We start from the raw sequence: 12,024 nt of genomic DNA, 5'->3' as shown, positions 1-12,024 counted from the left end.
AACTTGACCATGATTACACAGTTGCAACTGGCAAAGCTGGAATTCAAATAATAACAACTAACATTTATTGAGCATTTACCTTTGTGCCAAGGTCTGTTCTAAATTTATTATATATACTTACTCATTATTCCTCTCAACAACAAAGTATGTTATTACTATTATGATCGGTTTATAGAAAATGAAACTGAGCCACAGATAAGTAACTTCAAGATTATAAAACTAATAATTGGTAGGTCTGAGATTTTAATCTAGGCAATCTGAATTTAGGACTTCCCTGATGGCTTAGTGGCAAAGAATCTGTCTGTCAATATGGGTCAGTCCGTGGGTCGGGAAGATCCCCGGGAGAAGGAAATGGCAATCCATTCCAGTATTTTAACCTGGGAAATCCAATGGACAGAGGAGTCTGGTGGGCTCCAGTCCAGAGGCTTGCAAAGAGTTGGACATGACTCAGTGACTAAACAACAACAATCTGAATCTAAAGCCTGAATTCTTAACCATGACACTACACTGCCTCTCCAGGATTCAAATCCCAGGTCTTGCTAGGTTCACTAAGCCTAAATATTTGTCAATTCGTAATTCATGTATCTTAAAAGTCTATTTAGGGAAACAATGACTAAAAAGTTAATCCAATTAGACTTACAAATATTATAATTTTTAAAATACGCATATCAAAACACAATTGTACAATATTTTACAGAGCAAATGAAAGCAGAAGGTTTGACTCAATATTGTATTCTATTAGCAGTGAAGCACAATCCTAATTTAGAAGAAATACAGTAGGCCATTAAGCAACTCTTGTAATTATAGTAGTAGGCATAAAGAGTGGTTAATATCAACTAAATCTCCTTCAATGAGATAACAAGAAAAAAAGATTAGGCAAAATAATAGATTTCACAATCTAATTTGTACCCTTTGTTTTTCCTAACATACCTTTTCTTGCTGCAACCTTAAGAGCAAACCACGCTGTTTCTTCCGGAGTGGGGGCATTTTATCATCTTCACCTTTATCTCGTAGATGTCTGTAATCATTCCCATTGAGACAAAATTAGTTTAAATTCCTATTCAAATATCAAGAATTCCAAACCCCTTAAAGTCTTTAAACCATTTAACATTTTCAAATGTAGAAAACAGTTGCTTCATGCAGCAATTCCTATCCCAACCAATATTTTATTGGATATGTGATATAAGCAAATCTTAGACTATGTCCTTTAAATATAGAATAGCTTTGAGAATCTATAACACAATAAAGTAGTTAAGCATAAAATAACAATATAAGAGTCAGTTAAGTGATGGGAGAAATGCAAAGAGAATGTTATATGAGTAGGAGGTCTTGAAAGCAACATGATCCAACGATGACTGTTGTACTTCTAGCTCGAGAAACAGGGTTGATCAAATTAAATGAGGAAACAAAAACATCTTTAAAAACAAAGCATTTCATGAAAGGAGAAACTGAACAGTCAAAATTATGTTCATTGAAAGAAATTACTTTTTCTGATGCTCTAACCAGGCTAGTTCAGCTTTAGTTTTCTCCTTCAAGGCCTTTTCACGGAGACGCAGGAGTGAAGACTGGTGAGCTGCCCTCATTTCCTCTTCTTTCATATATTGTCGAACCATCTCCATAGTAAATTTGGAAAAGCTGTCTTGTCCTCCTGAGAATGGCATGCTCAGCTCCTGAGAGAGAGTTTAAGTCATCTTGATCACTGCCTATACCTTTTGGAACTTAATTAACTTCATTAAAAGAGGGATGCACTTATAAAAATAAATTATGTATACAGAAAGGCTGCCAACCATGTTAAAGAACATTCTTCAAAAAAAAAGGGAGAGAGAAAGTAACATTCAACTGCTAATTTATTCAGCCAATAAAATTTTAACAAATAACTAGAGTAAGTCAGGCACTGTCCCAGGGATGGTAAGAATTTTCCCTGTTATCCAAAAGGTTTAAAATTTAATAAGAAGAATTATATAAATGCAATTTTTTTAATGGAATAAAGTGTTGTAAGACTGAAGTGAATGAAAAAGCTAAAGATATAACTTTGGCTCACATCCTCAAAGGTCTTATGTATTATTTCAAGGAATATGTTTATAAGCTACTTTATAAGGAAAGCAAAGCTAAATTTTATACTGCCCCCCCCCCCCGCAAAAAAACCCTCAAATTGGTACCTTAGGAAAAATATTGTAGCTGACAACTGAGTTCAAATACAAAACGATACCTCCTACCTTTGAGAGAGCATATCCACAACTATATATATGAAGTATCTCCACGGGTAAACTGAAACACACCTTGGCAGAGGACAGTGTAGTCTTTTCTGGGGAAGTTTCTTCATCAGAGTCTTCATGATGGCCTCTTTTCTTTTCCATGTTAAATCTGCGATGACTCTCAGAAGGTAGTAAAGATCGAAATGATTTTTCTTCTATTTCATCTTCTGTCATGGATTCATCAAATTTCAGGGAATATTCTGTTGCAACAGAAGTTGAATCTAAAAGAATATGGAGCAAGAAGATGTTATCATTACAAAAGTTTCAGCAGATATTCAATTAGTAGCCCCTGTTGCATCTTTATAGGACCATCTAACAAATTAAAGAACTGAACACTAGTAATTAATAGGCATAGAATAATAAGCAAAATGCACTCACTTTACAAACAAGAAACAGAAAAAAACCTAAAAGATCTAAAAATACTAGTACAAGAAATATGGCCAAACTGTAATGTACTTCGTATCTAAAGAGCTCTTATAAATCAATCAGAAAACCAGTCGATGGGGTTGCAGAGTTGGACACAACTGAGAAACTGAACAACAAAGACCCCTACAGAAAAATGAGAAATTGCCATGATATGATGCTTCACAAACGAAATATTAATGGCCAAAATTAAGTTTTTTAAAAAAGACTAACATGACTAGAAGTCAAAGAAATGCAAATGAAAAAATTTTGAGAAATTCATCAATCCCATGCTTAATTAAAAACATAATAGCTCTTTTAGATTGGTTCCTGTGTGCCTTTGACATTCCCCCTGCCCTTCAATCCTTTTTTCACTTCATATTTTCCCTGTATAGTCCTAGAATCAGTCATTTCTCCAAAGAGCTCTGGTTTCTTTTATTGGAGAGTATTTAGAAACCATAATCTTGGCATGGTTGTCCTTATAGCTACTGGGACACTGTTGCTTCTCCACTCTCCCTTAGTTGACTGAGCTTCTCTCTCCACTCTCAGTGGAGAGAGTCAAGTAATATTAATAAATGCAGGTATACTAACCCATCTACACACACACACACACACACACACACACACACACACACACACGTTCCTGTATCCATCCACCCATCCAAACATGATCCATACTGATGTTTCTGACTCTGATCCTGTATCACAGGATTCATTCTAGTTTTCCTTTCTTGTATGTCTATAATTTCTATCTCCAACACTGAGAAATCTATTTCCCACAATTTAACATCCACTTACTTATCTGTTCAACTCCAACAGATACATAAACAACTGTAAACTGTCCATCTGTGAAAAACTAATTTGCCAACTAGAATACAGAGTTTTTATACTATTCCTTTTGTATTTACGCTTACAATTCCCACTGGAAAATACCATTTTCCAAACTTACCTGGGCCAGCTCCTTTTCCCTCCACCCCCACCCCTTCAGTGTGGTTGTGCTATTCATTTGTACTGCACTTAGGCTGATTTGTCACAGACTGCACTCCATCCTGGGGCCTCCCCATTCCAACAAGCTGGTTAGTGTGTGTGTGTGTCTTTAGTTTGCATACGTTAAAGCTTACTCTTTGTAATGTACAGTTTTAGGGTTTTGACAAATGCACATCAGACAGTACATGCTGAACACACAATACCTTACTATGTAACAGCTGTTTCACACTAAAAGTTCTTCTGTGCATCTCTTTGTAGTCTATCACTTTGTCTTCCACCTGATACCTGGGAACCATTCATCTGTTTTCCACCCCTATAGTTTGGCCTTTTCCAGAATGTCATATAAATGGAATCATACAATAAATATGATTTGGGGGCTTTGGGGGTTTGCTAACTGCACTCAGTAAAATTCACTTAAAACTGATTCCTGTTGGTCCATGAATCAAATTGTTCCTTGCTGAACAGGATTCCACTGCATAGATTTAGCAGTTTGTTTATCCATTACCCTCATGAGACATCTTGATTACTTCCAGTTTTTTGGCAATTGTGAATGATGATGCCATGAGCATTAACATATAGATTTTTGTGTGGACTTAAGCTTTCAGATTACTAGGTAAATACCTAGGCATATGACTACTAGGTCATTATAAAATACTGTGAATATATCATCCAGAGGCACCATGCCATTTTACATTTTCATCAGTGATGAATTCAAGTTCCTGGTGCCCAGGATCCTTGCCACCAATTTGTTGTTATTTTGGATTTCAGTCATTCCAACAGGCAAGTTACAGTATCTCACTGAGATTTTAATTTTATTTCCATATAAATATATGATATTGGAGACAATGATATTGAAGACCTTTCCCATGTCTACATGCCATTTGTATGTTTTCTTCAATGAAGCATCTGTTTAGATCTCTGCATATTTTTTAATTGGGTTGCTGATTTTCCTGTTGAGTTTTAAGAGTCTTTTACATATTCTGGAGATAAGTATATTATCCAATATGTGTTTTACAAATATTTTTTAACGGTCTGTGATTTTTCATTATCTTAATAATCTCTCTCACAGAGAAGAGTTTAAAAATTTTTAATAAAGTACATCATGTCAATTTCTTCCTTCATGGATTGTACTTTTGGTGTTATATTTAAGAAATCATTGCCAAACCAAAGTGACCTAGATTTTTTCTTACTTTCTTCTTCATATTAGTCTTTCAAAGTTTTAATTTCTTTGGATCTTGGTTGCCCCATCAATTCTAGCCACCTTAATCTTCTATAGGCATGTTCACAGTTGGATAGCTCTAATGTCTCATCCTACAGAATCCTAGAAGTCTGAAAGCTTTCCTTCTTCATCCTGTCTCTTGCCCATTAGTCCAAACTGGTTATGTCTCTGCTCACACAATCCCATCTGTATTCCGGGCTTCAGCTAAACATGCTGAGGTGGCTGATTAAATCCACGGGCAATGTCTTTATGAAGTAACTGTCCACTTGCACCCTTAGTGTTCTCTCCAGAACTCGCTTTCTCCTTTTTATACAATATGCACAGCCTGAGAATTTTCCAAATCTTCAAATTCTGGTTCTTTTTTGCAGAATAATTTCTTCAATTTATTTCTTCTTTCACATTTTACTATAAGCAGTAAGAAGAAACTAGGCCAGGCCTTCAATGTTTTGCTTAGAAATCTCCTCAGCTAAAAATCCAGGGTGATCACTTTTAATTTCCACTTTCCACAAAACGTGGTCCACTGGAGAAGGGAACGGCAAACCACTTCAGTATTCTTGCCTCGAGAACCCCATGAACAGTATGAAAAGGCAAATAGTATGAAAAAAGGTATGACACTGAAAGCTGAACTCCTCAGGTCAGTAGGTGCCTAATATGCTACTGGAGAAGAGTGGAGAAATAACTCTAGAAAGAATGAAGAGACGGAGCCAAACAAAAACACCATCCAGTTGTGGATGTGACTAGTGACAGAAGTAAAGTCCAATGCAGTAAAGAGCAATATTGCATAGGAATCTGGAATGTTAGGTCCATGAATCAGGACAAATTGGAAGTGGTCAAACAGGAGATGGCAAGAGTGAACATTGACATTTTAGGAATCACTGAACTAAAATGGACTGGAATGGGTGAATTTAACTCAGATGACCATTGTATCTACTACTGTGGACAAGAATCCCTTAGAAGAAATGGAGTAGCCATCATAGTCAATAAGAGTCCAAAATGCAGTACTTGGATGCAATCTCAAAAATGACACAATGATCTCTGCCCATTTCCAAGGCAAACCATTCAATATAACAGTAATCCAAGTCTATGCCCCAACCAGTAATGCTGAAGAAGCTGAAGCTGAATGGTTCTATGAAGACCTTCTAGAACTAACACCCAAAAAAGATGTCCTCTTCAGTACAGGGGACTGGAATGCAAAAGTAGGAAGTCAAGAGCTACCTGGAGTAACAGGCAAATTTGGCCTTGGAGTACGAAACAAAGCAGGTCAAAGCTAACAGAGTGTTGCCAAGATAATGCATTGGTCATAGCAAACACCCTCTTCCAATAGCACAAGAGAAAACTCTACATATGAACATCACCAGATGGTCAATACTGAAAACAGATTGATTATATTCTTCACAGCCAAAGATGGAGAAGATCTATACAGTCAGCAAAAACAAGACCAGGAGCTGACTGTGGCTCAGATCATGAACTCATTTTTGGCAAATTCAAACTTAAATTGAAGAAAGTAGGCAAAACCACTAGACCATTCAGGTATGACCTAAATCAAATCCCTTATGATTATACAGTGGAAGCAACAAACAGATACAGGGGATTAGATCTGACAGAGTGCCTGAAGAACTAGAGACAGAGGTTCGTGACATTGTACAGGAGACAGGGATCAAGACCATCCAAAGAAGAAGAAATGCAAAAAGGCAAAATGGTTGTCTGACGAGGCCTTACAAATAGCTGAGAAAAGAAGAGAAGCTAAAAAGGCAAAGGAGAAAAGGAAAGATATACCCATTTGAATGCAGAGTTCCAAACAACAGCAAGGAGAGATAAGAAAGCCTTCCTCAGCTATCAATGCAAAGAAATTGAGGAAAACAACAAAAAGGAAAAGACTAGAGATCTCTTCAAGAAAATTAGAGATACCAAGCGAACATTTCATACAAAGATGGGTATAATAAAGGACAGAAATGGTATGGACATAACATAAGCAGAAGATACTAAGAAGAGATGGCAAGAATACACAATAGAACTATACAAAAAAGATCTTCATGACTCAGATAACCACGATGGTGTGATCACTCATCTACAGCCAGACAACCTGGAATGTGAAGTCAAGTGGGCCTTAGGAAGCATCACTATGAACAAAGCTAGTGGAGGTGACAGAATTCCAGTTGAGCTATTTTAAATCCTAAAAGATGATGCTGTGAAAGTACTGCACTCAATATGCCAGCAAATCTGGAAAACTCAGCAATGGCCACAGGACTGGAAAAGGTCAGTTTTCATTCCAATCCCAAAGAAAGGCAATGCCAAAGAATGCTCAGACTACTGCACAACTGCACTCATATCTCACATGCTAGGAAAGTAATGTTCAAAATTCTCCAAGCCACGCTTCAACAGTATGTGAATCATGAACTTCCAGTTCAAGCTGAATGTAGAAAAGGGAGAGGAACCAGCGATCAAATTGCCAACATCCACTGGATCATCAAAAAATCAACAGAGTTCCAGAAAAACATCTACTTCTGCTTTATTGACTACGCCAAAGCCTTTGACTGTGTGGATCATAACAAACTGTGGAAAATCCTTAAAGAGATGGGAATACCAGACTACCTGACCTGCCTCCTGAGAAATCTGTATGGAGGTCAGGAAGCAACAGTTAGAACTGGACATGGAACAACAGACTGGTTCCAATTCAGGAAAGGAGTACGTCAAGGCTATATATTGTCACCCTGCTTATTTAACTTATATGCAGAGTGCATCATGAGAAATGCTGGGCTGGATGAAACACAAGTTGGAATCAAGATTGCTGGGAGAAATATCAATAACCTCAGATACGCAGATGACACCACCCTTATGGCAGAAAGCAAAGAATTAAAACCATCTTGATGAAAGTGAAAGAGGAAGAGTGAAAAAGTTGGCTTAAGACCCAACATTCAGAAAACTAAGATCGTGGCATCCGGTCCTATCACTTCATGGCAAAGAGATGCAGAAACAGCGGAAACAGTGGCAGACTTTATTTTTGGGGGCTCTAAAATCATTGCAGATGGTGATGGTGACTGCAGCCATGAAATTAAAAGATGCTTACTTCTTGGAAGAAAAGCTCTGACCAACCTAGGCAGCATACTGAAAAGCAGAGACATTACTTTACCAACAAAGGTCTGTCTAGTCAACGTTATGGTTCTTCCAGTAGTCATGTATGGATATGAGAGTTGGACCATAAAGAAAGCTGAGTGCCGAAGAATTGTTGCTTTTAAACTGTGGTGTTGCAGAAGACTTTTTTTTTTTTTTTTGAGAAGACTCTTGAGAGTCCCTTGGACTGCAAGGAGATCAAACCTGTCAATCCCTGAATATTCACTGGAAGGACTGATCCTGAAGCTGAAACTCCAATACTCTGGCCACCTGATGCGAAGAATCGACTCATTGGAAAAGACCCGGATGCTGGGAAATATTGAAGGCAGGTGGAGAAGGGGACAACGGAGGATGAGGTGGTTGGACGGCATCACCGACTCGATGGACATGAGTTTGAGTAGGCTCTGGGAGTTGGTGATGGACAGGGAGGCCTGGCATGCTGCAGTCCATGGGGTCACAAAGAGTCGGACACAACTGAGCGATTGAACTGAACTGAACTTCTACAAACACTAGAACAAGTTCAATTAAGTTCTCTGCCACTTTATAACAAAGACTGTCTTTCTTCCAATTTCCAATAACATGTTCCTTGTTGTTGTTTAATCACTAAGCGGTGTCCAACTCTTTTGTGACCCCATGGACTGTAGCCTGCCAGGATCCTCCGTCCGTGGGATTTCCCAGGCAAGAATACTGGCGTGGGTTGCCATTTCCTTCTCCAAGGGATCTTCCTGAACCAGGAATCGAACCCATGCCTCTGACATTAGCAGGTGGGTTCTTTACTAATGAGTCATCAGGGAAGCCCAAGATGTTCCTTATTTCCACCTTTATCAGACTTCACCAGAATCACCTTTAATATATATATATTCCTACCAGTAATCTCTGCAGGGCAATGTAAGCTTTTTTTTTTTAATGAACCTCAAAACTGTTCTATCCTTTATTCATCCAGTTTCAAAGCCACTTGCACACTTAAAAGTATAGCAGCACCTCACTTCTGGGTACCAACACCTGTATTAATCAGCTAGGGCTGCCGTATCTATAGACTACTAGGGCTTCCCAGTGGTAAAGAACCCACCTGCCAATGCAGGAGACATGCAAGAGACAATGGTTTGATCCCTGGGTTGGGAAGATCCCCTGGAAGAGGAAATGGCAACCCACCAGTATTCTTGCCTGGAGAATCCCATGGACAGTGGAGCCCCTCAGGGTATGGTCCACAGGGTCGCAAAGAGTTGGACACAACTGAAGTGACTTACCACGCATCCCTATTTTTTACTCACTATAAAATTTACCAAAAAATATATTTAAAGGATGAAGAAATTTAAATATTTTCTTCTTACTGTCCAAAGACTGTCTTGCCCATCCTGCTTTAGACAGAGTTTTAGACTATCAATCAAAAACACTGCTTAATGAAGTTATTTAAAAGCATATTTAAAAATGGAGGCTGTTAATTTGCTGACTTATGTCTTTTTTTTTTTTTTTAGTTGGAGGCTAATTACTTCACAACATTTCAGTGGATTTTGTCATACATTGACATGAATCAGCCATGGAGTTACATGTATTCCCCATCCTGGTCCCCCCTCCCACCTCCCTCTCCACCCGATTCCTCTGGGTCTTCCCAGTGCACCAGGCCCGAGCACTTGTCTCATGCATCTCACCTGGGCTGGTGGTCTGTTTCACTATAGATAATGTACATGCTGTTCTCTCGAAACATCCCACCCTCACCTTCTCCCACAGAGTTCAAAAGTCTGTTCTGTACTTCTGTGTCTCTTTTTCTGTTTTGCATATAGGGTTATCATTACCATCTTTCTAAATTCCATATATATGTGTTAGTATGCTGTAATGTTCTTTATCTTTCTGGCTTACTTCACTTTGTATAATGGGCTCCAGTTTCATCCATCTCATTAGGACTGATTCAAATGAATTCTTTTTAACGGCTGAGTAATATTCCATGGTGTATATGTACCACAGCTTCCTTATCCATTCATCTGCTGATGGGCATCTAGGTTGCTTCCATGTCCTGGCTATTATAAACAGTGCTGCGATGAACATTGGGGTGCACGTGTCTCTTTCAGATCTGGTTTCCTCAGTGTGTATGCCCAGAAGTGGGATTGCTGGGTCATATGGCAGTTCTATTTCCAGTTTTTTAAGAAATCTCCACACTGTTTTCCATAGTGGCTGTACTAGTTTGCATTCCCACCAACAGTGTAAGAGGGTTCCCTTTTCTCCACACCCTCTCCAGCATTTATTGCTTGTAGACTTTTGGATAGTAGCCATCCTGACTGGCATGTAATGGTACCTCATTGTGGTTTTGATTTGCATTTCTCTAATAATGAGTGATGTTGAGCATCTTTTCATGTGTTTGCTAGCCATCTGTATGTCTTCTTTGGAGAAATGTCTGTTTAGTTCTTTGGCCCATTTTTTGATTGGGTCATTTATTTTTCTGGAATTGAGCTGCAGGAGTTGCTTGTATATTTTTGAGATTAATCCTTTGTCTGTTTCTTCATTTGCTATTATTTTCTCCCAATCTGAAGGCTGTCTTTTCACCTTACTTATAGTTTCCTTTGTTGTGCAAAAGCTCTTAAGTTTCATTAGGTCCCATTTGTTTAGTTTTGCTTTTCTTTCCAATATTCTGGGAGGTGGGTCGTAGAGGATCTTGCTGTGATTGATGTCGGAGAGTGTTTTGCCTATGTTCTCCTCTAGGAGTTTTATAGTTTCTGGTCTTACATTTAGATCTTTAATCCATTTTGAGTTTATTTTTGTGTATGGTGTTAGAAAGTGTTCTAGTTTCATTCTTTTACAAGTGGTTGACCAGTTTTCCCAGCACCACTTGTTAAAGAGGTTGTCTTTTTTCCATTGTATATCCTTGCCTCCTTTGTCAAAGATAAGGTGTCCGTAGGTCTGTGGATTTATCTCTGGGCTTTCTATTCTGTTCCATTGATCTATATTTCTGTCTTTGTGCCAGTACCATACTGTCTTGATGACTGTGGCTTTGTAGTAGAGTCTGAAGTCAGGCAGGTTGATTCCTCCAGTTCCATTCTTCTTTCTCAAGATTACTTTGGCTATTCGAGGTTTTTTGTATTTCCATACAAATTGTGAAATTATTTGTTCTAGTTCTGTGAAAAATACCGTTGGTAGCTTTATAGGGATTGCATTGAATCTATAGATTGCTTTGGGTAGAATAGCCATTTTGACAATATTGATTCTTCCAATCCATGAACACGGCATGTTTCTCCATCTGTTTGTGTCCTCTTTGATTTCTTTCATCAGTGTTTTATAGTTTTCTATGTATAGGTATTTTGTTTCTTTAGGTAAATATACTAAGTATTTTATTCTTTTTGTTGCAATGGTGAATGGTATTGTTTCTTTAATTTCTCTTTGTGTTTTTTCATTGTTAGTATATAGGAATGCAAGGGATTTCTGTGTGTTAATTTTATATCCTGCAACTTTACTATATTCATTGATTAGCTCTAGTAATTTTCTGGAAGAGTCTTTAGGGTTTTCTATGTAGAGGATCATGTCATCTGCAAACAGTGAGAGTTTCACTTCTTCTTTTCCTATCTGGATTCCTTTTACTTCTTTTTCTGCTCTGATTGCTGTGGCCAAAACTTCCAACACTGACTTAATGTCTTAAAGGTGCCATTTGTTGCCAAATTTTATTTTCTTTGCTGTATTATTTACTATTCATGATTTGACAGGGGTACAGGTTTAGTTTATGATCCAGGAGGAGTTAGGTAATGAATCTATTCTAAGTAATATACCTGATGGCATCATTATTTATAAGAAACTGTATCCTTACGGGCTTCCCTGGTAGCTCAGACGGTAAAGCGTCTGCCTACAATGCGCGAGACCTGGGTTCGATCCCTGGGTTGGGAAGATACCCTGGAGAAGGAAATGGCAACCCACTCCAGTAGTCTTGCCTTATGGACTGAGGTTTCTGGTAGGCTACAGTCCATAGGGTCACAAAGAGTCAGACACGACTGAGCGACTTCAGTTCAGTTCACTATATTGTTTAAAATTTAAAGGTCTAATAATGTATTCTCCTTTTTATGATCATGT

General features: G+C 38.2%; 1 protein-coding gene across 4 annotated transcripts in view; it reads right to left on the bottom strand.

Moving 5' to 3' along the window:
* Positions 1 to 12,024, bottom strand: part of CEP350 (centrosomal protein 350) — a 163,915-nt gene that overhangs the window by 63,341 nt on the left and 88,550 nt on the right. For all 4 annotated transcript variants that reach the window (XM_043922764.1, XM_043922766.1, XM_043922765.1 and 1 more), the window contains 3 exons: positions 2,280 to 2,476; positions 1,486 to 1,670; positions 931 to 1,018 (listed from right to left, as the gene is read on the bottom strand). In XM_043922764.1, coding sequence (XP_043778699.1) covers positions 931 to 1,018; positions 1,486 to 1,670; positions 2,280 to 2,476 — 470 coding nt within the window. The remainder of the gene's footprint in view (positions 1 to 930; positions 1,019 to 1,485; positions 1,671 to 2,279; positions 2,477 to 12,024) is intronic.

This window comes from Cervus elaphus, chromosome 14 (genome assembly GCF_910594005.1).
Source record: "Cervus elaphus chromosome 14, mCerEla1.1, whole genome shotgun sequence".
NCBI lineage: Eukaryota > Metazoa > Chordata > Mammalia > Artiodactyla > Cervidae > Cervus > Cervus elaphus.
This window is presented reverse-complemented; position numbering and strand designations above follow the sequence as displayed.